Genomic DNA, 27,328 nt, shown 5'->3' with positions numbered 1-27,328 from the left:
GCTCGCCCAAGAGAGCACCTCTGTCAACTAAAATCAAGACACCCATTCGTACCAGCCAGCTTCTGATCAACGAAACTGATGGACAAAACATCTCTGCGGCTAATTCGGCGGACCATAAATGGAACTCTCAATGCAAGTTAAACACCACCATGTCCACCAGACAGTCCAGACTCCATTCGTTCATTTCATGCATAAGTGTTTTAATCAATGAGTGAATATGAGCTTATTTTAATCAATGGATTTAAATGTTTCTTATTAGGTTGCGGTTGGATGAAATGCTCTACGTCTCAAGTTTTGGTTCGTTTCCAAGCCACGTAACAGAAGACATAACGAGTAATGCATTCTTTCTTCTTCGTTTCGGTAGGCAATCGATTTGGTTGATCTTCGTTTGGATTTATTAAACCTTTCTTTTGTCTTATTGCTTAGAAAACCTTTTCGTCTATACCAGGGGTGTGCAACCTTTTTTACAGGAGGGCCAGATATAAACAACTGGGTGAAACCGCGGGCCGCATGTTTATTTGACATATGATTTCTAGTAGTTGCAGGCGCAAAAAAGTAGTTTTTTGTTATTCATATGGTATTATTAGGGGATCTCCTTGCAGAAATAAGTAATATAAGTTAAGACGTATAAATTTCTGAAGAAAACTGCTATTTAAATCTATTGTCACACAGTCTTTAAACGAGTTCAGTGAGAAGTTTGCAGCTGGCTTTTTTCCCCACGGATTTTTACAAATTTACTTCAATGGAAGTGCTGGCAATAAAGCGAATTATTCGAAGTCCATTTTCCAAGAGTTCGTCTGTCAGAACCGATCGATAGGGAGATTTTATGAGGCCCATTTTAGAAAAAATTGTTCGCACAAATACGTTGAGCTAAAAAGAGCCATTTTTGAAGCCATGAACTTTTTCAAATGTGGAAAGTCATCTTGGTTGAGATGTTTTCGGTAAAAATCGCCAAGATTCATTTCTAAATACTTTGCTTTCAAATCCGTTTTCTCTTGAAGATCAATCAGTTCAAGTTGGATATCACCTGGTGCTTTGTCAATGTCTGTGTTGAATGGCGAAGAGAATATACCAAACAAATGTTCATGAGATTTAAAGTCCTTGAAACGAGCCAAAAATTCATAGGCCTACAACAATTTTTCAAGTTGGTCTGCAAATTCAGTTTTCTTCTCAGGATGGATTCCATGGTCTCTCAAAGTTGGAAAGTGGAAAAGATTTGCTGTCTGTATGTGGCTTTCCAAAGTCGTAATTTGTTCATAAAGCCTTTTATGTGACCATGCATCTCATTCGCATACTGTTTTTTTGCTGCAGTCTTGCATTGAGTTTATTCAATTGTTTTGTTTGGCCTTTTCAATTGCCATTGTTTCAATTTTTTTTTCTTCCAATGCCTCTACTTTTTTACTTCTAATTTTAACAAATTTTCTATTTTGACTGGTTCAAAAAATTTGGCAAGGAATGGGCCGCTAGGCTGAAGTTGTTCTGATCCAACTGCTTGTAGGCCTATAGGCTAGGCCTACATTAGGCAACTGCTAAATTTGACGCAAGCCGGCTCTACAAAAGGTCTAAAGCAAGAGATCAAATAAAAAGGTGACAAAGCCAGAGACAATAGCAGGGCTCCACCTCTGATCTTCTGACGTTCCAAATAATTAAATACAACGGATTAGCGGTGGCCGGTGGGAGATTTCTAAAATGGTTAACAGAAGGTGCGAAATTACAATAATCCACTCCACAATGAATTGTTCACATGTACCAGACTAAACTGAATTATAAACACGTTTCGCGGGCCGCACACAATTCAAAATTGGTACATCTTTGCGGCCGCACAATTTTTCTTCGCGGGCCACATTTGGCCCGCGGGCCGCACGTTGCACACCCCTGGTGTATACGATACCAATCCATTGATTTCACAATAAAAACCACCAAATCAACTGAAAAACCCATTGATCCACTGCTTTATACCAATGGATGAACCAATGAAACCCACATGCCTACCAAGAATAAGAATGAAATGTATAACCAGTATTTGAAATGATCTGGAATCGAGCCGGTACCTATCACAACAAACACACAACCACATTTCAAAGGAATCAAAATAAGAAACATACGGCAACTAGGTTGTTTTTTTTAACAGAGAGGAACATAAACCACAGCATAAAAACACGTTGCGTGGATATCAATCTCAATTCATGGAACAACAAACAGAGCCACCTTATCTCTAACAAAAATTATGACGCATTTGCATTGCAAAAACCACAACTTCGACGTCATCTTTCGTTGTTATTGCGTCCATAAATTGCTTGTTTGTTTGTATTAATAATTAAGCTATAAATGAAGTCAAATCTTTGAAGTCATTTCAGACTATATGTTACAATTAAAACATGTGTAAATAGCAATCATGTGATTCAAACTAAAATGAACAACAATTCTCCTCCAATAAATTTTTGGCTAAACCACAAATTTCAAAACAGGTAAATGTATAAAATAATGACGGATTTACTTAAATCGCGCCACTATGTAGTTTTAAACATTACTTGCGCATTTCCTGCAGAATAATGAATAGGTTTAAACTGGTATAGCCTTCACTAGTAAGCAACTTAAGACCACTTGCAAAAAACAGATCACCACAATAAACAAACAGGCTACTTTATTGGTTATAACTTATTCGCATTGCATAGCCTATGCATCGCCTTCTACATAGCAATGTATATAGATATAAAAAAACATAAGATGTAAACAATGAAAGGAGTCTAGCAAACGTTTTTCTGCCACAGAGGGTCTTATCAAATTTTGCCACCCATTCAAGTCCACTTACATAGCATAGCCCACACAGAAATAAATTGCTAAACCTGATTGCAGAAATAAATTACTTCCTTGACAACTACGCTGTTGCAAAGAGGAAGCCCCCTTCGTTGTGTGGTGCTGAGGAACAGACCGCAAACCACATCATCAACGATTGTACTATTTTCAAGCCACCTAATGAAGCGGAAGGTCTGCGTGTCTTGGATGATGAAAAAAAAGACTGGATTCTAGCTTAGTCCGGGAACATCGTGAATCTGGGGTGGTAAAAGAATAGACCCTCGGCCCCAGAGGCTCACACGACGACGACGACCATAAGACCTGTGCCAGTACGCAGTATTAAAAAGTTTGAGTAGCACTGGCCTCGTTAAAACATATATTTTCCCATGTAGGCTATTACCAATATTCCATGAAAGTATTTATTTTCAATTTTTGTTTCTGCTGCTGTTTGAATTTTTCGGTACGGTAGCTAAACTGATCAAGAAATGACTTGTAACAAAATATTTTAATTTAAAAAAGGCTTTATGATATTCACCGCAGGCTACATTTCCTTTTAGCTTAGCATATTTATCATTCACTTAGTAAAGGTTTTTTTTTTTTTTTTATTTAAACGCAACTACTACAGTGATATTCAAAGTAATATAACCAGATGTCGCAAAATGGTCAAACCGGTTTCGCATTCAGCCAACACGCTTTAAATATGGCTGTTGTAAAATGCCTTTGGCAAGTATGATATCCATCTTTAGGTCAGATATATCTGATGAGATTGTTAAGTTGGTCATGAAAAGTTGGTAAGGGTAAGTCTAATAACGCAGCAATGTGTGCGGTACAGTAATTCATATTTTGCATTTAATGATATTTGAGTTGTTTAGAAAAATAAAATCTCTAATTTGAAAATTATTCAGCGTTGTAGTAAGAATTCCAATAGACGACCATAGACTGTTTTGTGTCTGTAGGGTATTTTTGCGTTACAATTTTTTTGGTTGCGTTAACCTACCTACTATACTTTTAATAAAGTGGTGGTAACTGTAACTTACGAAGGAGGGGAGAGGAGGGGGCAATTTGTTCAAATATCCAAGGGTGGCAGGTGATGATGCTACACCACTGCACCCAGTAGCGTATTTAGGGGGGAGGATAAGGGGCGATGGCCCCCCCTAATGATCAGGTAAAAAAAATAAAAATATGTAAGTTACAAATTTTGCAAAAAAAAGTTGTAGCAGAAGACATAATTGCTTGGATGATTCATCCTAGCGCGAGAGGGGCGGGGGGGTATAGGCTACTTTTTGCGATACAATTTTTCAATATTATTCTGAGTTTCCAAATCAACTTCTAGTTTAATCTTGATTACAGTAAGTTAAAAATATTTAATTAAGCAAGCAATCACTAGTATACACTGCATACAGTGGCGGCTCGTCTAATGGTGTTGCACCACCACAAATAAGCTCCTGCAAGGACCTAAGTTACACATAGGCTAGGCTACGTTGAATTCTGCAATGGTGAATGTTAGAAGCTACGTACTAACTGTGTTGCAAGACCTAAGGGGCGATAATAGGCTTTTTCACCAACTTTTTGGCAAGGCTTGCTCAGTTTTTGGCGAAGAAATCCGAATGCCCCGGAGAGCACCTAGACAACAACATCAACCTAACATTCCAGCTGAAACTGGGGAGATCTATTTTAAACAAACAGTTTTTCTTCCTTTTCTTGACAATTGCATGGCACTAATTCACGAGAGATTTAATGAGCACTGCTCGCTAGCTTTTAAAGTCAGCACATTTCTGCCGTCATTGATTCATGAAGATGAGGACTGCCGATCGACGAGATTTTCGACTTCTACCATGAAATGCTGGATGTTGAACCAAGCAATTGCTTTGGTTCAACAACTCAATGCCATTGAGTTGCGAAGATGGAGAGCAAATTGGCTTGCAGTTTCTGTGGATAAACGACCTGCAACTCTTCTGGATGCGTGTCAAGCTGCTGAACAACTCGACACTAATCCGATTACCCATAAATTATTTCGAATCTTTGCTACGCTTCCAATTACAATTGCCTCCAATGAGCCATGTTTCAGTTCACTAAAGTAGCCTACCTGAAAAATTATTACCGCACGACCATGGCCGAGCCACGTTTGGATGGTTTAGCTTAGATGTATTTAAACCAGGATATTCTACTCGAGTATGATGCAGTTATTGATATATTTTCCAAGCGCAGCCATCGCATGGAACTGTAAATTGTCGTTGCAAATCGCCGAGAATTTTCAAAAGGTATTCGAGGTCGGAAGGACTAACTTATTGTTTATGTTCTGAAGTGATGATATCTTTTGTTGGTTCATTGATTGGAACAGTAACTTACTTCTACGGATTCGCTCTTGATTCTGGACTCCTCTACCTGACAGTATTCTGACGGTTTCATCTAACCTCCTCCCCCCGTTCTGACGCATCATATGACATTTTGGTATACCCCACCCCTATTAAAAGGGTCAAAAAATCTAATTTTAACCCAAATAGAAAAAATTTGAACCGATTAACAGCCATCCATTTTCACCGAATTTGAGCTTTCTGTGTCGGCTACTACCATTGAGACTACCCCGTGTGTACTACTCCGAGACCCCCATTGGCATCCAGCCGCCCAGTCAGCCGCTCAGCCGCTACGCAGCTGACTGACACAATGTCTTGGCCCCCCCTAAGAAACTTTCTAAATACGCCACTAACTGCACCCATCGTAGTTTGTTCAGTTTAACAACAAACGACATGTTCTGATATTTTTCCTGAAGCTTGTTTTTAAATATATAAGTTTTAGAAATAACAACTCTGATGTCATCTGTCAGCAATTGATAAGTAGCCTACTCAGCATGTTTGATTGACCTTATAATGATTTCTAACTTAATTCAGAGAGTATAACAACTTTACGAATTTAACTGTCCTGCAATCGAGTATAGGGGAGAGTGGGGTTAGTTGGAAGGCGGGGTTAGTTGAAAAATGGTCATTTTTTTAACTCTCGATAACTTTTTTAAATATTTATTTCCAACATGTGAAGTAGTTTATAAAAACACATAATCCATGTTAGTTTCGATTTGTTGAGTCAAGGTATACCTGTTTGGCTGACAATTTTGTATTTTCTTACTTTAGAAGTAAAATTTTTGGCGTATTGAAAAACATCTTATGCGTTGATATCGTTAAAGATAGGCAGAAGTTTTTTGGTGTGTGTCAGCTGTAGATGTTCTACAACACTAAGAAATAAACAAATTTTAGTCCAACGCACCATGCTTCAATATTTTAATAAAATAGTTTGTCATATGTTAATGGGGCTAGTTGGAAAATAGTGGGTGGGGTTAGTTGGAAAACGTTTTGATAACGGTATGACTATGTAGTATGATACGAGTATATCGTCGTGGTATGATAATAAGTAGTATAAGCTCCAATGTACTTGTTTTAAGCAGACATACATTGTAAAATTTTAATTTGAATAACTTGGAAAGTGCTATATATGCGGCATCACAAGTTTTAACAATGTGTTTATTAAAAAATGTTTTTACGATGATTTGATGTAGAATTCATTGCATTTTGATTAGCAAGTTAACATATTTGCTTACAACCCCATGTAAATGTTTGTTGGTTGAAAAAATAGTATCCAGTTCATTAGTGGGCATTAAACTGACGTTTTTCAACTAACCCCAGGCATGGGGTTAGTTGAAAAATCAATTGTATGTTTGTTTATTTTAAATTTTTATTAAAAGCTTAATTGACTCAATACTTATTTTTGGTTGTATGATAGAGTACACCATAGGTGATAATTTAAGCCGCTTCAAGTTGTCAGGTTATGCACCAATTGTTTTAAATTTCACTTTAAAAAAAAATCTTTCCGACTAGCCCCACTCTCCCCTACGTAGCGTAGGCCAATGTACCATAGGCTGCAGATGAATAATGCAAACTTAGCCTGCATTGCGATTGAACGAGGGTAGTTACGCTACTGCCAGCACAAAATATGAGATATTTGATATTCATAAAGCTAACATTAAATGTTTCGTAAAAAAAATTTTCAGCATCCAATTGAGCATCATTTATTTTTGGAAAGTGTTTGGTCTGGTGGTAGTGGTAGCCTAGTATTGTTTATTTAGGCTTGTTGCTTAAACATTGTTAACTTTCTTTTGCATCGAATTTCACCTGTTTAAATTACGTCCAATAAAACTGCCGTCTGAAGCAAGAGGACGCAATGGGGTTGTGCGATCCACTCGGTGGCGCTACAACTGGGTCCTAGCAACACGCTCGCAGTGATTGCTTCAAGCTTTAGCACGCTTTGCGTAACGCGCGTGCAGCTGATATGGGTGGGATGGGAGTGCAGTGTTGTGTTGATGTGAGGGTAAGAAGGTGCATATTACAAAGCTTGATACATTTTAGGCTTGATTTAACGTTGCTGTGGCTATAAAAGCAAAAGCAAATAAGTAAACAGGCTTTTCGAACACATTGCATGACAAGGTATCGACTTGTGGTGACAGGCAGAGAGGGAGACAGAGCAGTTTTTGTAGCTATAATCCTTTAATAATGTCCTTGAAGTCTATGATTGTGCTGTCTCTTCCTTGTAATAATAAATTGAGATGATTTAACTCCGTAAACATGTCAGTTAAATAAGCAACATTTTCTTCAAAATTATCAGCATTCATCACATCAATCAATTTTTCTTGCATTGTTCTGTGTTTGTCATGCTACTGCACTTTTGCCTTACACAGCAAGCTGTATTATACAGGTTTAAAGCATAGGCTAATCATAGATAACTGTTAAAACGCCACAGTATTTCTGTGTTCCTCTTTGTACGAATCGTAAAGGTGGACATGTGTTTGCCAACGATATGTCTGTGCGACAACAATGGATTACCGCAATTAAAAGATCATCATCTTCGAAAGCAGTTGGGAAGAAATGGGTGCCTGGCGAGCATGATAGTGTGTGCTCAGAACATTTTGTTCAGTCTGATTACCGTGAAGGTATGCCCACTTGTACGAATGCATTCTTGCTGGTTGTTTGTTTAGTATGACTACTGTTGCATTACATGCAACATCGATCATGCTGAATGTACAACGGAACCTCATTGCAAGAAAAGGAAAGCGACTTCAGTTGCAATTCAGTGCAGCCTGGATAGCAACGACAATAGCGGAGGAAGCGCTTCAACTGGAATGAGAATTGAACATTACAATGAAAATAAGCAAGTCATAAACTACTACACTGGTTTCGATGATTATGATCACTTTATGTTATTCTTGCGTTGCTTGGGGCCAGCTGCATATGACGTGAACTATACCAGCAGCAAACTTGACCCACCAAACCAGCTCTTTCTTACTCTAATGAAGCTAAGACAATCAAAGGAAACTAAAGAGCTGAGTTTTCTCTTACACATTAGTGAAAGCACAGTTTCATTAATTTTCAGGGTATGGATCAACTCTATGTATTTTCAGCTCGTTTTGCCGCATCTTCCCTTTTCCGTTCTCGTGTTGCGCTGCTTGAGTTAAAGTGAAAATTATCTTTTGCTAATGACTTGAATGTAGCCAAATTGTGGACTTAAATTATTTTTTGTTATTTATTGTATAACCAGCATGTCGTACTCGATAACGGAAATAAAACAAGCAACAACAAATATGAAACAAGTGTTAGTGCAAACTTAAGTAACAAACGAAATTTATTGCGACAACAACTTGATCGTAGTTTCCCGTCTTACTATGATGACTGGGTAGATGACTGGGTAAAACATCTTGAAACTGGCTCCACAACTTTGCAACTTTATAGGAATTCTGAGGAATTCTCTCTTTATGAGATGTTTTTTTTATTTTTGTATCACTCTGCGTTCCAACCTTCTAAAAACAAACATGTTTTGATAACTACAATGCATATCCGAATCATATTTTAAGTTATTCTTTCGCCCACGCATAACCAAGCGCTGTACAACGCATCGTCTATATGCTGCGCAAGGCTAGTTCTCGTCTAGAAGGACCCAGTTGTACCGCCGCTAGTGGTTTCGTGGTATCCTGTCGCACAACCCCATTGTTTTCACTTGAGGGCCAAATATACTTAAGTGGTTAGACCACGGGTCACACAGTCTTCATTTAACGTAAGAAGTTTATCAGTGGTTAGCATAAAATTAATTAGCCCTTGCCTTACTTTTCAGCGTACAAACATTCTAGCCTGACGTTGAAAATTAAGCAATCTACCGGAACGTTGAGAAGGAGCGATCTTCCTAACGTCAGCACTACCTGACTACTCACTACAACACAATCTAAACATTTTATGCATAACTTTTTCATACCCTTACAGAAAAGTTTTCGTTGACCTCATCTGGTTGTAGGGTTAGAAACATTGATTCAAGACTTTTCAAATAGTTTTCACAAACGCCAAACTTTAACGTAGGTTTGCTGTATGATGCAACTTGTTCAGCCGTAGTCCATGGTTTTGGAACCAGCTAAGTCCAAATAATTATGCTACATATGCTAGATCTAAAAAACGCACCTAACGTTACAAGTTTACTGTCTTATTATTGGCACACTGGGCTATAATATTTAGTCGCCATCTCTGTCTGAAGCAGATAGCGTATCAACACGGTTCATCTGTCTCCATGAGTAAAACGGTTGATATGGTTGGCATGCTTTCATGTTGTCACGGTTGGCAGTGGCACACTATTGTTCGAAAAATTTAAACGAAACGATAACTTACTTTTAATTTTAATTATTACAGGTCTACACCGTTTGTAGTTGTTTAGATATTTCTTTTAGTTTTCTGCTTTCTTGCAGCTGGCTTAGCATCATGAAAAGTAATTATTCCGGGGGGCTGATGCTTTTTTCGTCTGTACTTTATGGATTCTGCTCTGGATCTATGAACTTTATCAACAAGTTTTTGCTGACTACTTGGTCATTTAATCAACCGAGCTTTATGCTACTTAGTCAGCTACCAATTCTTGTGCTTGGCTTAAGAATTCTGAAAGCTTTGGGAAAAGTTAATCTTGTGCAATATGACTGGAAAATAGCGAAGTCTTGCGCATTAATAAGCTTTCTTTATTCGGCCAATTCGGTTGTCGGTGAGTTGCCTTTTTAAGTTTTGTTTCTGAGACAGGGCAGAGATATTGGTATTGCATACAATTTCATGGATTTTTAATGTTTTTGCTCACCTTTATTGTGCTTTACTGTTTGATTGTGTGAAAGTGAGTTTTGTGTGCTTTTGTGCAAGCGAAAAAAGATTTTTAGCCGGAAAACAAGAAGAGGTCAGCACCAATTAAACTTGCACCAGACTTCGACAAAGTTTCCAAAACTGAACAAGGTTGAAACGCACGTTGGTGAAACTCGAACTAATTTTTTTCCTTTAAAAGTGGTTGAATTGTCCCGTTCCGATTTATTTTGTTGTCATGAAAAATGTTTATAAAAACTCATTTAGCAACCTAAGCTGGTTGCAAAGAGAGAAAAGGGCACTGCCCGAAGACCATACATCTTGTGATTACTTAAATACATACCTGGTAACAGCGGCCTCATTTTGCATCCAAGCATGTGTCCAAGCACAATCTCACTTTGTTTCGAAAAACTGCAGAAATGTTTTCGTTTTACAAATTTTTATACCGGAATTGCTGGTAGCCTACGGTAGGCTACCTTTATTCTTCCATAATCATGACCAATGCCATCCACTTTAAAATTGATAGAGGCTGTGTGCTTTCTGCGTCAGATATTTTGTGTCTTTTGTTTTTGTTTGAAGTGAACAATAAAAACATGAACAAATAAAAACAAAAGTTTCGAAACGAATTAACCGAAATCAAGTAAAGAAATTTTACATTGAAACGAAACATTTTATAATTTGAAATGTTTTTGTTTGTGGCTCTTCCTTTCTATATGATTGTGGACATCTTTATGCATTGACTGCGAAAGCTTCTATGTAAAGTTAATCGTGACAGTCTTGCATAGTCTATGTGTAGAACAGAAAAGTCATTGAACCACTCGGTAAAGTCATTGAACCACTCGGACGCAGGCTCGGTTACCGAGATCGGCAAAATGAAGTTTCCGATTTATGTTGAAATATTATTGTCTCTAAATTATTTCATCCATTTGGTGGCTCTGAATGAAGAGCTACCTTTGAAATAAGTTGCTCTGTCGCATACTCCGAGAATCAAACCAGCGCCCTGTGTTCTTGTCGTTTCTCTGTTCGCAATTTCAAGTGCTTAACCAACGGAGTTATTTTATACGTATTTTTAAATGTTATAATAAAAACAACTACAATTTTCAGTTCATCAGTATTTTTTTTATTGATGTTTATAGCTTTAATGGCGCTCAGTGGAATGAACGTTCCAATGTATTCGGCTCTGAGACGATGCATCCCTCTTGCAAGCATGCTGCTAGGATATCTTATGTTCACCAAGCGACCGACTTTTGAGGTCATTACGTCCACTATAGTCATAACGATTGGAGCGATTGTAGCAGGTATGTTCATGGTTCCGTTGTTGGGTTCGATTTCGATCGTACGCGTTATAGGATATAGGCTAGTTTGAGTTTGCGTTGAGTTTTCAATTCACGCAACTGTTCTGTTGGAAGAGTGTTTCTTTCTTGAATGAAATTTAAAGTGGATATCATTTTAAACTTTTATTCACTTATTTTCTTTGTCATTCTACGTTTTACGATACTATTATATCATACAAAGCATTTACCTATAAGCGCTGTTAAAATTTTAGCCATTTTTTAAAGGCTAATAGGCTATGGTTAGGACTGAAAAAAGTCACTAAAGTTATTTTTTAACACCACTTGATGAAGATCAGGATCAAATGATGAAGATCTTCTGATCTTCATCATTTGATCCTGATCTTCATCAAGTCCAGCTATTGTAGTATATAATAGTATTTACTGTAGGCCCATCTGTGATTCTACAGTAGTCATTTGTTGAATCACTGCGGGCATAATTACAACAGCTTTACATGCAAGTTATTATTTACCCACAAATCAAGCTACTACAAATTTGGCTACATGGTAGGCCTCGGTAGGTTTGGACATGTTTATTGTTCTTACTGGCTATTCTCATAAAAGTTGCTTATTGTCGCGTATGTTTTTAGCGGTAAAGCGGACAATATATCAACAGGTTTTAAAGCGACTAGAGTGTTGCTTTGATTAGCTCAGCCCACTTAAAATAATTAAGCTGTTTGACCACTTTTTGTCGCATAACAAATCTAATAGATTTTGTTTTATCTCACCACACCTTGAAAAGACATCTGAAAAAAGATTGATTTCTGTGATCAGCTTTAAGCCGAGCCTTCATAAAGAACTTCGAATTTTGGAATTTATGTGTGTATAGGCTTGAGTTTTCTATGTGATGGAATCTAAATATTTTCAAAGGTTACAATCTTCTCATTACAAGCTTAAACACCTGAGGGTATCATCGCATGTTTATTTTGTCATTTTTTGTGAAATTTACTCCGTATTCATAGGAATCTTAGCACACACCTCTCTGGGCTGGTTGTTGTAATCCTTTCACACAATTAAACAATTCATTTTAGTGTAGGCTACGGTAGCTATTTCAATCTCGTGCTGTAACAAAAATAGGCTACTTAATGTACTTATGTTGTGCTGCATTTTCAATAGAGAGGCCGGCTTGTACTTTTTGATGTATGTAGGCTACCAGTACGTGAAAACTTGTTGTTTATTCATCATCATCATCATTTTGTTCCTTCCTCGTATGGAGGGTTGGATACAATGCGCCATTGTTCTCGACCATGAGCTGTGCGTACTGCACATTCATAAGTTAATTTTGTCCATTTTGTGATGTTTGTTGTCCAAATTATTCTTGATCTGCCTTTACTTCTTTTACCGTTTATCTTCCCTTCTATTAATGATCTTTGTAATGAATTTTGCCTTATTGTGTGTCCGAAATACTTCAATTTTCTTCTTTTGACTGTTTGTAAGAGCATTTTGCTTGAATTGAATTTGGAGAGTACTTCATCGTTAGTGATCTTTTGTTTCCATAAAATTTTTAACATTTGCCTGTATGTCCAGAGCTCGAAGGCATCGATCCGTTTCTCCATTTTTTGTGACATTGTCCAAGTTTCGGAATTGTATAATAGGGTCGACCAAATATAGCATTTTAATATCCTGAGACGAGTTGATAAATTTAAACGTTGATTGGTTAAAATATTTTTCATTTTTCCAAATGTAGTTCTTGCAATTTCTATCCGTCTAAGAATTTCTTGGTCACACCTCTCATCTTCAGTTATTAAATGACCAAGATATGAAAAAGATTTTACTTTTTGTATAATTTCGTTGTCAATTATAATTTGGAGTACTGAAGTGTCTGGTGATTTTGAGATTATCATTGATTTGGTCTTTTTAGCGTTGATTTTCATATTAAATTCTTTACCAATTGAGTTAACATTGTCCAATATTTCTTGAAGATCTTCTTGTGATTCAGCCAACAGAACAGTATCATCAGCATAGCGTAAATTTGTTATATTCAAGCCACCAACTTTTACTCCTCTCATATCATCAATGGATCGAAAAATCATTTCTGTATATAAATTAAAAAGACATGGAGAAAGTACACATCCTTGGCGTACTCCACGCTTGATATCAATTCCTTTAGACAAATCTTTTTCCATGCGAATAAGTGCTTTTTGATTCCAGTACAAATTGATAATAAAACGTAAGTCTTTGCCATTCATACCAATATTGGACAAACAATGAATCAGTTTCTCATGGTTAACTCTATCAAATGCTTTCTCATAATCAATAAAACATGCATATACATCTTTATTTACTGCATTGTAACTCTCACAAATTGTTCTGAAGTTAAGTATACCCTCTCGTGTTCCTTTACCAGTTATAAATCCACTTTGAGTCATGTTAACCTCATTCTCAATAGATTTTCGATTTCTTAATAAAATTATTCTCAACAAAATTTTCAGTACATGACTGATCAAACTTAATGTTCTAAAGTCACTGCAGTTCTTTGCTTTGGATTTCTTTGGTAGTCTGACAAAAACAGTTTCATTCATTTCTTTAGGTATAAATCCAGTCATATATATTTCATTACATAATTTGTGTATGCGTTTTAAACTTATGCCATTGAGTGCTTTTAGCATTTCTGGATAAATGTTATCCTTTCCTGCAGCTTTATTACATTTCAGATCTTGAATGGCTTTCTCAACTTCAGATATCAATATTTCTTCTCCTTCATTATTGGTAATTTCAGGCATACATGTTCTATCATCATCATATAATTCTGTTACATACTCTTCCCATCTACTCTTTATATCCTCTTCCTGAAATAACATTTTTCCTCCACTATCCATGATGCAGCTGTTTGCTTGTTCAACTTTCTTCAAACATGTTAGCTGTTTAACTTTATTGTGTAATTCAAGTGACTTATGAGATGCTTCTAGATGTTCTATTTCACTGCATTGATTTTCCCACCACCTTTGTTTAGCATCTTTGCATAATTGGGATATTTCCTTATTTAAAGCTTTATATTTCTTGTGATTATTGAATTTGTTTTTCTTTCTCTGTTGCATTAAGTCAAGTATCTTCTCAGTAATCCAAGGCTGTTTAATATTTTTCCTCTTTGATGGTAGAATGTTAGTAGCTGCATCATTTAAGGTTTCTTTAATTTCATTCCAACTTCTATCTATAGTTTCTTGTGCAATTACTTGAGGAATTTCTGTTTGCTGTAATAATTCAAATTTATTGTTTACTGTAATATTGAATTTCTCTCGATATTGTTCATTTTTAAGCATGTTCATGTCGGTATGTTCTGACATATTTGTTCTTTTCACTCTTTTTAGCTTTATTTGGATTTTCATAACAACTGGATTGTGGTCAGACATTATGTCACATCCTGGATACGTTTTAACTTGTCTTACTGCATTTCTGAACCTCTGGTTTATCATAACATAGTCAATTTGATTCCGAAATTGATAACCTGGACTTTGCCATGTATACAACCGCCTAGCAGGATGTTGAAAAAGAGTGTTCGCTATTACTAAATCATTAAGATTACAAAATTCCAGCAACCTTCTTCCACGTTCATTTAAATTGCCAAATCCATAACGACCAGTTGTGGGATATTCATGATGATCACCCACTATTGCATTAAAATCGCCCATTACTATATTAACTTCTCCACTTTTAGTATATTTAAGTACATCCTTTATTGACTCATAAAACAACTCAATCTCTTCATCGGTATGTTCTTGGGTTGGTGCATAGATTTGTAATATATTTACATTAAATGGTGCTGCAGACAATTTAATCATCATAACTCTGTTAGAAATTGGCCAATATCCAATGACTGAGTTAGCTATTTCTTTTTTCATTATCATACCGACGCCGTACATATGCTGTTCTCCTCCTGAATATACAAAAACAAATCTATCTTCTGTCACTTTACCATCACCTATCCATCTAGTTTCACTTATCCCAATTAAATCAAAGTTCATGACTGACATCTCTTGTTTTAAATTTTCGTATCGACCTGCTTTATAAAGGGTTCTTACATTCCATGTTCTTATTTTGAGTGCCTTTTTTCTAGTATTTAGCAGTCTACCATCAGACTTATGCCTTCCAGAGGGATTTGGGCATAAGCCATCATCACGAGCAGCTGTGCACATAGAAGAGGTTTCTCCTTCCCTGTAGCTTTTAAGGGACTTCACAGCAGGGGGCCCTGATCAGTCTCCATGACTCATTTTCGTTTTAATAGCTAGCATTGTTTACTATGGAACATATACTTGGTAAGGCTCCAATCTTTTCCAAGGTGACCAGCCACTTGTTTATTAGTTATCTATAATCTAGCGTTAGTTGATATCTTACTTGTTCCATGGGCATAGAGCCATAGACTATTGTGGTTCATCCACATGCCTGCAGGATACATGCTACCAGAAGATATATTTTTAAGGTCCTTGAGCGTATGGGAGACACAGCTCTTGATGGGTTTTGTGCAGCTTTTAAAAACTTGTTTCCTTTTTTGTGTGCGTATCAACATAGTTTCTTTGTATTCAATAAGGGCTTGCAGTTCGCAAGCTGGGAATTAGGCTACACTTGAGTGCTTCAAATTAACACTCCTGATGGAACATCAATTTCAGCACTGCCCTTAATAAATTGGTCGGAAATTGTGCTTAACTTGTAGAAAACTTTATACACAGCATTATATATTTTTTCGAAAGAGTATGAAAATTGCATCAAAATATGGCATTATTCTTCCGTAGTAACTTTAGAATACTCTATTGATAACAATAGCCAAATAGATCAGATTAGAGCCAACAAGAAAAACTGTCATTTTGTATTTCAGCTGCTGGAGATGTAAACTTTGATTTTCAATCTTACGCAATGGGTATCTTCAGTGCTGTGCTGATGTCTCTGCATCTATTATTACTTCAACACAATAGCACCGAAAAACAAATGTCTTCAATCGACCTTCTTTATGTCAACAGCATCAATTGCATGCCAATAATTGCATTTCTATGTTTAGGTTAGTTGATTACAATAGTTTAAATACTGAAAAGTTTGGGTGTTCATCAGGACGATTATCGTTTATAACACTAGTTGCAACGTTCATCTGCTGAAAGTGAAAGGAAAAGCATTATTTTAAAGGCTGGCCAAAAGATGTGTGAGCGGTTACTTTCCACGTTAAATTACGTAAACACTTCCAACATTAAAAATGAGCATTGAATCGCGTCGGAGTTAAAGTCGCTATCGACGCTATGAAGCCATGTCGAATCATCGGCAATATTCTATCACTACCAAAACTTCCAAAAGTCCCAACTCTTTTTCACAATAGATATGGTGATCTTTATGAAATTCCGTGTAAGGATTGTGACGCAGGCTATATTGGCTAAACTGAACGCAGCATAAATTCCTGGGTCAAAGAACATCACAGAGCTGTAAAAAAATAATGGAAGATGAAAAGTCAGCTCTTTGTTCACACATGCCAAAAGAAGATCACAGAATTAGCTGGTCAGAAACAAAAGTTTTGAAAAATGAAACTAATTTCTATCAACGTACCACGGCAGAAAGTTGCTTCATCAACATTACGTCAAAACACTGCAACGACAGAAATCTATTACAGAAAGCTTATACTGCAAATCTTTATTGTCTTGACACGCAGGCTTCATGCCTATTTGAACGCAGTTGGAAACGTTTTTGAAATAAAATTTCGTCTCGAATTCCTGTTGGTCTCCACTGCTTCGACTTTATGTTTGAAGTTGGAAGTTTTTACGTAATTTAACGTGGAAAGTAACCGCTCACACATCTTTTGGCTAAGCTTTAAAATAATATTTGTTTCATTTTTTCTTGTCTTTAACCGTACTGCAGTATACAACTTTAGTAAAGTTCATATTGTATATTGTTCGCTCTGAGGATGCGCATTGCTGTAGTGCACAAAACGTCAGTGAAGCAATAAATCAACCTGTTTGTCATTGATTTTATTTTCACTTTCATCAGATGAACGTTCCAAGCAGTGTCAGAAACGATACAGTATCTATCTGGCAAATCACTCATTATTTTGCATCGCATAGTATCGCAAAAAATGTAATATTAATTGTAATGCTATTATTAGGCTACATGGTATTGCCTTGCCGGTTGCACAGCAAAGTGGCGAGAGCCCTGGTACGGTGCACGATAGGGCGCCGGTTCGACATCACTTAAGAGCCTGCGGCTGATTGTTTGGCAGGCCCGTGGACGTCGCTATCATAGCATCTGGGCTAGAAATGAAACGCTGCCACGCAAAATGAGGCTTGAAAAGGATTGCCTTTTTAGCAGTTTTGACGCAAATTTATGAATTTTCAGGTTAAACTATAGCACAGTCGCAAATCGCAATGCCTCGGGCTTTGAAAGTATTCATGCTGTTGACAAAATCAGCCCAAAATGCAATTACGAAAAGCATCATCAGTATTTGAAAAAAGTTGTCTTTTCAAACTTGATGCCAAACACATTAAAAAAACGCCAAGTTTCTTAAATTTGGTTTTAAAACCACCAATATGGCAATCCTTTTCAGGCCTCATCTTGGATGACAGCGTTTGGTTTCTAGTCCAGGTGCTATTATAGCGACGTTCACGGCAGGCCGTTCAAAACATGCCTGAAAGGTGGACAGGAAGATTGGCTTCTTTCTCTTCCCGTCCACTTAATTTAAATCTAACCATCGGGCGTAAGCCTGAATGCGATACTGATTTGCTTCAACTAGTTTGAAATAAACAACGAAATTGATAGCGCTTTTTACAACTTTGCATGATTTTTATTGTGAATGTAGCACACTATATTAATCATCGCACAAGTGTGTTGTAAGTTGTAGCCTACATGTTCTAAATTTTCTTGCCCTATCTAAGCTTAAGCTCAATAGTTAAAAATTTAAATTACCTGGTCATGAAAACAAAAAAGTCAATCTTCGTGACCATCTTCAGCCATGCAATTAAGTGTCAGAGCCCTCTCGAAAGTCGTGCCACGCCTCTCACCACTCGGTTATGCACCCGACGACAACCTTGCAATCAAACCAATTCTTTTTCACGTTGATTTAACGCCTGTAGAGAGGTTGAATCAAAAATCAATGTAAAATAAAAATGATTTGCTACCTGGGTACTTATAGCCTACAATCGGATACTAGTGAGAGCAAATCCGAATAATACAAGCGATCAGTTTGTGAGTGGTAGTTTGTTAGCCGTACGCTTTCCATGTCAACACGGAAGAACTCCGTTAATTTTTGTTTTGTTTTTTCAGGAACATTTCCAGACCTTCTTCAATATCCTCATCTCTATGATTTTCGATTTCTATTAACCTTTTTCTCAGTTGTGCTTGCAGGATGCCTTTTGAATTATTCTATGTTCTTGTGCACAACCGTTAATTCAGCTCTTACTACGTCATGCGTAGGCGTTTTAAAAAGCGGAATTACAGCTCTGATTGGTAAGCAACAAAAAGTAGTTTAAACCATTTAACTTCTACAGATGCTGTACTTTCAATCAATTTTAATTCCAGCCAAATGCTCTAACATATCTCTTTGACTGACTAAATTGATAAATAACGTTCATGGCCAAGCACACAACCAGAACTTCTAATTACAATTTTTAACTTAGTAGCCAAATGGTTGTTGTTTAGCTCTGACATTTAAGAGTTTGAGAATAAAAAAAAACATTTCAAAGTGAATTTTATGTTTTTCTTGGATTTTAATGAACTCTTATTGAAGAAAATTGTCTTTTAAGAAGTAAAGTTAATTACATTTTTGTTTTTTGATGGTTGATACCGCATTATAACAAACGATTTTTTATGCACTCCTATATAATATCATGTAACGGCCAAAATGTTGATTTTCAATGTTGGTAAATGGTGAGTTAGTCCCCGGGGTTAGACATACAAATTTACCTATAATTTCAATTGCAAAAAATATAAATCTTGTTTTGAAGCTTCGCCTAAGGAAATGAATTGATTTCAAAGAAATGATTTGACTTTGAAAAATGATTTGACTGTAAAAAATAATTTGACCTATTGTACAAGTACGGAAGCTATATTAGGGTATAGCAGTGGTTCTTAACCTTTTTTTCCCCAGCGCCCCTTTTCAGAGATTTCCATAGTCTGGCGCCCACCATAATATAAGGGCTGTAGCCTACTAATGACATTTTCTTCCAAGACTATAAGGCTAGCCTACAGCCAGTAGTAATTAGTTATTAGTTAGTAAGAAAAAACTAGTTTAAGCCGATGTTAGTTTTAATACTAAAAAATCAGCACAGATGTGCCTTAAGGCTCTTAACTTAAAAGTCTTAAGGCACATCTCTGCTGATTTTTTAGTAGTTAGTAAGAGTTACACTAATAACCATTATTGACTGACTATTATTATGACCAGTCCTTATGGTTTGCTTGCACTGCCTGCCCGCTGTCCCTGCCAAAAGCTGACCACAAAATGCCATTTACTTACTACAAGGAAAGGGAAACAATGCCCATTATCAACAACAAAGGCCATGCACAACACCATCCGACGTCCACGCTTGTCGGATGGTGTTGTGCATTGTGCTGTATAGGCCAACATAGAATGCTCTGAGAGAGAATCACTACTTCCCTTGTTAAACACAATCCCTATATTGTATATAGCCCATCATCCTCGGTGGATTCTCGTACCCCCAGCAGAACTACTAAAGCAAATTTGCAGTGAGGAAAATATCGTTACACCTTCTGAATGTAGCGCCCCCTATAACGCCCCCTGAATATTTCCGCCCCTCTAAAAGTTAACAGCGCCCACTAGGGGGCGGTAGCGCCCAGGTTAAGAACCACTGGGGTATAGCATTAACTAGATACGGTACCACAGTGAATATAGGGACGTTACATTACGGTATGCGCAGCTCTGCTTTTCCTTTCACATTAGAAGGATCAATTTGCCAATCTTTTATACCTCGTTACCAGCTTGCTTTATTAAAAAAAAAAGCTTATATAACTTAAATACTAACTTGACACTCTTGCATAGTCTAACCCATAAAAAGTGCAATATTTTTCAAATCAGAAAAAGAAACATAATCCGTCTAAAATGGCGAATAAGCCAAAAGCGAATGTAGTTTCGCATCCCTTGTAGGCTAAGGGTTTTTCAACCTTTTTTGCACTGCGACCTCACAGAGCAATCAACGCAGCCTCTCGATTCGCCATAAAATATTCAACAAAAGCATATTTAATGCAAAATATAACCAATTTTGATTCATGATAACATCTAGTTATGTCTCGTTTCGCTGTTCTGATGCAAAGTTCTGAAACCAAACATGTCTTTTCATAATGATGTACGGCTTTATTACGCTTCCTCCAATTATTATTTCCATTTACAATCAAGCTTGACAAGATTATAGGAGAAAGAATAATGAAAATAAGCTGCATTTTCGCATTTTTACCGTTTAATTTATTACAATCTATTATAGATTTATTTAAATTAATTTCAGTTAGATGGTTGGTGCTGGATTTTTTTCACAAGCTTGTTAATGCGTGGAACTATTGTTGAAAAAACTTTTAAACAAAACAGCCCATACACTGATTTTTTTCAATGCCATTTAAAACGATAGTTTACTCACAAATTCATATTTGACATATAATTCCAAATAACTTTGCCTTTTTTGCCATAGCGTGGTTTCTACTTTACTTTAGTTGGCACAAAGCAAAGTACCTACAAGAACTATAGGTGAAAGATACAGTATCTAGGAATTATTGTCCCTAAAAATATCGAATGCTTTTCTATTGTTAAAGCTTTTGTAGCGTCTCACTCTCAAAGCTTACACAATAGAATAACCTTAGGTTGAAGAATGGTCGATTGCGAAAAAACACAGCTTTTGAATATTTTTTTTGCAAAAGAGAATCAAAAACGATACACTGGATTTTCCGGCGTTTCGCGCCCCCTAGATTGAAAACTCCTGGTTTACAGGTAGGCTATATAATAAGTTAGAAAATAAATTATACATTACAGCCTCAGGTTAGAACAATTTATGACTGAAATGTCTGATTTTAGGTATTTACGCGATTGGAGGCATCATACCGACGACATCGTTTCTGATTGGTCAATCGATCAATTTTACAGGTGGACTTATGTATGCTTATGCCAAGTATCAAAGTGCAAAGAAAAAACATTTCTTTGTCTCTGATGACAAGAGTGACAAAGTGGTTGAACATTATAGAGTTTAGAAATGCGAAACTTTGTTAGAAATTTATAAAATTTTATACCAATTGCAGACTACATGACTCCATTTCTGAAAAACAGTTTGTAGATAGCTCTTCAGTTTTATTGTTCAACGTTTTTTGCTAAGTTACCAAATGATATATAGGTCTATATAGAAAAATCCGAATATATTTTGTTTCATAATTTTTTTGTGTTAAAGCAAAATCATGTATTGGCAGATGTTTTGTTTATTTTATAACCAAAATACAATTTTGGGTAGAGAGGTAACTTTTTTAAACGATAACCAGACATAACTCAGCAACACCACTACATTTAACATTGTAAAAATTAAAAAAAAACAAAAAACAATAAGCTAACGTTTTCAGCTAGTCATACAGCCCTTTTTAAGCCTATAAGAAAAAGATTTTAAAATATTTTAAAAGAAATGCTAAAGAATCAAAAAGTATCACAGTAAAATATGGTCAAATCTAAACATTTGAGAAGCTGCCTTGCTCACACAAAATGATAACTGAAAAATTACGCAGCACAACGGGTCAAGTATTTGAGAAGTAAAATTTATTGTTCAGAGAAGGACGAAAAGCACAACACGTGACAATTCAATCAAAAACGGTTAAAAGATAGGAGGCTCCGCAAGCAAATAATTGCCTGTTGAGCCATGCGTTGAAAGATTTGATGATCAATGCCCTCTGAATCTTGATGTCGAACTCGGACAAACATTTCCGAACAATTTCGAAGGGCCCCAATGAAGGTTTACTGTTTGAACACGGTTGGCAGTGTCTAATATGATCTTTAATTGCACTGTTTTTATTAAAATTAGCTAAATTTGAATGCTCCCCCACTCTCTTCGCCAATTGTCGCGTGGTCATACCAATGTATGTCGAACTCGCATTATGCGAGCTAGTGAACTTACTCACCACGTTGGAACATAGGCGGAAAGGAGTTTTAGACTTTTACTGAAAATAGTAATCAGCTTTAAATGTTTTATAGATGAGAAAAATCTTAACGTTAAATTTCAAGGCCATAAATTTGGACAAACTTGTGGCAAAACGTTTGGATTCCGTATCAATAAATGTGATTGTAAGAAAGTTCTGGAAATCAGGTTCTTCAACTGGAGACGCAGTGAAAACCGAACTCAAAAACTATTTTCAGTCTTTCAACTCAGACAACTCAGGGTTCAAATTATTTGCTGGCTTCCTATCTTTTAACCGTTTTTGAATGAATTATCACGTCTTGTGCTTCTCGTAATTTTGTTTTGTTTGTGCCACTATCTCGTGCTGTGCTTCTGTCCATCTTGCGTAATCTGCTTGAGTCCTTTTCTGAACAATAAATTTTACTTCTCAAATACTTGGCCCGTTGTGCTTCGTAATTTTTCAGTTATCATTTCGGCGTGAGCAAGGCAGTTTCTTAAATGTTTAGATTTGACCATATTTTTGCTGTGATACTGTATGATTCTTTAGCATTTCTTTTAAAGTATTTTGTTATAACTTAGGCTTGAAAAGGGCTGTATGACTCAACGAAAACATTCGCTTATTGTTTTTTGTTAAATTTTTATGTTGTTGTTAAGTTATGTCTGTTTATATCCAAAACATTACAAACAAGGATAGTATATCATGTGCGTAGTGCGTAAGTTTCCAGAAGATGTTTAAATAAGATTATGGGTTGTTGTGTTGCTTAGTTAGATTATAAGGAATATAGATGGTCTAGCCTAAGCCTACATTACCATATGATTCTCATTAGGCCAATGGTATTGCCAAAACATTTGTGACATGTAAGCTTACACTTTGCCATCAAGCCCACTTGTTGTATAGCCTATACTTTCCGTACTTAATTATTTTATTGAACCCTAAAACGATAAAACCTAGGAGCGGCATTGCACCATAATAAAATAAATTCTGTAAAGTAGGAAGAATGAAATAATTCATTGTGATGAGCCTTATTTCCTCTGCCTTATTAGTTTCAATCTTATGCATTTCCTTTTCAAGTCATATTTGTGCAGATCAGATATGCATTTTCCATTCATATAGGATAGGCTATGGGCAGTGCCGGTCTTTGGAGTGTGCAAACCGTGCGATCGCACAGGGTCCGCAAATTTGGGGGCCCGCAATTTACTAAAAAAATGCAGTAATTTTTGTCATTTCCAATGGAAAAAATTCGAATCACAAGCAAGTACCGATACGGTATCGAGTTTTGCCAATACCAAACATTCAAATATCTCTGCCAGGAATTAGCAACAAGAAAACATATATAGAGACTGAGCTTTATTTCCGAAAAATGCCAAAGAAAACATGATCTTATCCTTTGCTATGCCACCGGACAGCACCATTTTACAGTAATATTCACATCCAAATTTTTGTTGAACATGCTCTCCCAGAATGCACCAAAATTCAAAGTAATTTTTAAAGATTTCCTGGGGAAGCCCTCCAGACCCCCGCCGCTGGGTGTCGCCTTCGGCGAACAGGCCGTCAGACCCCCCTTCCCTTTTAAAATACCTAGCTACGCTACTAAATTGGATCATTGTAATTGGGGCCCGCAAAGCATGTTCCGCACAGGGTCCGAAATACCCTAAGACCGGCACTGGCTATGGGTAGCCTACGTCTGTAATTTCGTTGCTTGCTAAGGGTAACATGACTACGGCTGAAAACGTTCGCGATTTATAGTTTATTTCTACTTTACTGTAGCCTATATGTATTATGTTAAATTTATGTAGGCTATCGTATATATCGTTGCTAGGTTTTATCGTCTTATGGTAGAAGAAAATTCCTCTTTACCAAAATTGTATTAGCCTATTTATTTTCGGTGTATATGACTGATAAAGCGCCAATTTGCAGTAGCTGAATATTATTTTTTAGTGCAAAATTGGCAATTGTTGTTGGTTGTTGTGATGTAGCTTATTTTTATTTTCAAATTAAACAATTTTTGCAACTATTCTTTCCCCCGACATTTGTAAAATACATTTGCAGAGAGAATTTGAATCACTAAACAGGTCCAATCTCCGAAATTCATACTATAAATTTTTCGGTTGCTGTTGAAATAAACTGTTGCTGAAGTTGAATTGTAGTTATTGAAGCATTATAATATTCTCTACCTGGATGTTGTGTGCTTGTGAGCACGGTGCTGTATTTATCGAGCGTTGCTTGTTTATTTAATGTAGGCTATTATGCCTTGTTTTTCGAAATGCTAATTCATCTATTTTTTTTTTTATCTCTGGTGAAACTGTTGTTGCAGCATCGTGTAGCCCAAAAATTTTCCAACTGAGGCCCGAGGTCCACTGGAGATCTATAGAGTAGGCCTACGTGCAGAGATCCTCGAGAGGATGATAATAAACTACAATGTTTAATTCTTTGTAGCCTACAATCAATGGATTGCTAATGATACGAAACAACCTACTTGGGGTCCGTAAGACGTAACTATTTATTGTTAAAAACACGTGTCCGTGGTCTAAAAAGTTCGAAAACCGCTGTAGCGGTAGCCTATTGCAGAAAACACGTTAGTCATCTAATTTTTGTTTTACAGATTTAGCCGCTTTTTATTTTATCATCATTTTATTCCAATAAAGCCTAGTTTGAAAGAAGTGATCAAAGTTTAGTGTGTTCACTTTTTTGATCTTTGTTAAGCTACAGCCAGAGATGGTCGTGATCTTAATCTTTTTTATTTTGGTGATCTTGACCTTAAAACTCAATAGGGTAAGATAAAGATTACTTAGAGATTTAAGTTGACTTACCAAATTGAGACATTTTTAGAACTCGTTCTGTGCAAAGTAATTAGATTATAGTGACTACTGATATTAAGCTAGCCTACCATCAGGGGCGCCGGAACGATTTTTGACTGGGGGGCAAGATTTTGAAAAAAGGGCACTTTTTTAAGTTTTAAAATAAGATATAGCGATAATGCTAAGCAGTTCGACAGATGTTCGACTGTTGAGTTCGACAGTTGAGACAGATGAAGATAAATGAATGAAATATATTGAAATAGGTTTAAGAACAAGAAGAAACGAAAGATAAATTTCACGTTCATAGCGTCACAATCTGTTGCAAAGTATAAAATGTGTCCACGGGATAATTTGCATACTGTAGCCTATAGTGGCAGTGTATAGGCCTACAGTAGGCCGACAGTAGAATGTAGACAAATATCAAACCAATCCGAAGTACATTTTACGCGCGCCGGTTGCTCGAATGAGCTTATTTGCAACAGCATTTAAGTCAATGGTGTCCATCACCTGTTTGTGAATAGTCGCAAACAGTCGGTTGTTTAAACTTTTGTCTGTCATTGTGGTACGAAGCCACATTTTTACACGCCTGATGGCGCTAAAACTGCCTTCAGCATTCACCTTTCCTAATTTGACGCTATATCATAACGGCTTAGCCTACTTACACTTTTTCTTCTAAAAATTTTTAACTTCCAGGTTCTGACACTCTTTGCTATGCCAAGACGTTTACAGGTTACCATTTCTTAACTTTTCTGCAATTCTATATCACTCAGATCTTTTTTCTAACTAAAACCCAGACCACGAGGAACATTTTTTTCTCTCATAAGTCAGCCATCAACAATACCCGGCCCTACCTTTGGTCCTATGCAATGCAAAACAGTCGTTAGTGGTGCCTCGAATCATTGGCGTTTGATTTTCACGGCTAGTGGTAACATCAAACATAGTTGTGACAAAACCCAAAACCGTCTTTGAAAAAAACATAGGAGTGGTAGAATTGCAATAAATTATGTTTGTGAATTGTGAGCTACACAATAGCTCATTATCGAGTAATGATACAAGAACTACATACCGGTGTACAAAGAACAATGGCACCATAGTTAATAAATAATAAATATGGTATATTTATTAACTATGATGGCACGGAAGGGCATCATGCTATTGTGATACAGAAATTTGTGTGTAAATATTATTTTGAGGCAAAAATGAAAGATTGTAATTAGGCTAAAAGCGAATAGCAGAAATTGTTATTATTGAAAAATGTGCAGTAGCTCACATAACCTTAAAAGAGCACAATTGCCCCCCTTGCCCCCCATCCAGAGACAATTTTAGGGCAGGGGGGTCGATCGCCCCGTTGCCCCCCCGCTTCCGGCGCCCCTGCCTACCATTAATATGATGAAAGTCTAACAAAAGTCGATTTGAAGTTTCAATTGGTATAGGCCTATAGGCACTTAAAAATAAAAAGTTCTGTAAAAGCAAAGAAACATCTAACCAATTAGAACAGTGGTTCCCACCCGGGGGGGGAGGGAAATTCCCCACTAGGGGGAAATTTTGCAATTTTCAGAGGAGAATTTGGTTTTTGGATTATAAAGCTTTTTAAGCCTAATAAGTTGGCCTAGACCAGAGCTTTAAAGCGTTAAGGAGGAGCCCTTAAAGGGGACCTGAAATGAAAAATTAAAATTTTTTTGGTGATTCTTTACTGTTTAAGTATTATATTTTTCGAAAAATTTTTTTGATATGCCTTTTTGTTTGGGAGATATACCCAAATAAAAATTGGCCACCTGATGGCGCTATGTGTCTTGTGACGTCATCGGCTGGCAACCAAGTAAACAGCTTCATGCATTTGCCTTAGAAACGTCGCATAGGTCATTGTATATCGAGCATAAACAAGATGTCTGAAACAAGACAAGGATTTCTATTTGAATCAAAAAGACGGCGACTTGACAGCGAAGAACATCATTCTGATTCGTGTACAGCAGTCGGATAGAAAATTTGCATTGAAAAAAATGCAGGAAAATAATTTGCTTGAACCAAGTGGTTTATATCAACTAAAAGTAGCCGATGTATTCAGAGTTGCCTAATATGCCTACCCTGCCAATGTTTTACTGTCCTACTGACCTGTTTCAAAGTCTTGTTGTTTTCTCGCTTTGCTATTCAATCCAAACGTCCGATCGTACTCACAGACCTGAACCTAGGTCGATCGAGTTTT

At 36.6% G+C, this 27,328-nt stretch overlaps 1 protein-coding gene across 1 annotated transcript; it reads left to right on the top strand.

Annotated features, from left to right (window-relative positions):
- The first annotated feature begins 9,572 nt into the window (after positions 1–9,572).
- Positions 9,573–24,990, top strand: LOC145770315 (uncharacterized). Its single transcript, XM_082581915.1, has 5 exons — positions 9,573–9,849; positions 11,072–11,233; positions 16,077–16,256; positions 18,497–18,679; positions 21,249–24,990. The coding sequence occupies exons 1-5, from the start codon at positions 9,579–9,581 to the stop codon at positions 21,419–21,421; spliced, it is 969 nt and encodes a 322-aa protein (XP_082438041.1). The 5' UTR covers positions 9,573–9,578; the 3' UTR covers positions 21,422–24,990.
- Positions 24,991–27,328: the final 2,338 nt, after the last annotated feature.

The sequence above is a fragment of the Aplidium turbinatum genome, chromosome 5, assembly GCF_918807975.1.
Source record: "Aplidium turbinatum chromosome 5, kaAplTurb1.1, whole genome shotgun sequence".
Lineage (NCBI taxonomy): Eukaryota > Metazoa > Chordata > Ascidiacea > Aplousobranchia > Polyclinidae > Aplidium > Aplidium turbinatum.
This window is presented reverse-complemented; position numbering and strand designations above follow the sequence as displayed.

What these genes read in the sequence shown, in the direction of transcription:
- LOC145770315 (XM_082581915.1), top strand. Translation starts at nt 9,579, where the DNA reads ATGAAAAGTAATTATTCCGGGGGGCTGATGCTTTTTTCGTCTGTACTT. An exon ending in TTCGGCCAATTCGGTTGTCG is followed by an intron (nt 9,850 to 11,071) that starts GTGAGTTGCCTT and finishes TGATGTTTATAG; the next exon opens with CTTTAATGGCGCTCAGTGGA. An exon ending in GATTGGAGCGATTGTAGCAG is followed by an intron (nt 11,234 to 16,076) that starts GTATGTTCATGG and finishes TTTGTATTTCAG; the next exon opens with CTGCTGGAGATGTAAACTTT.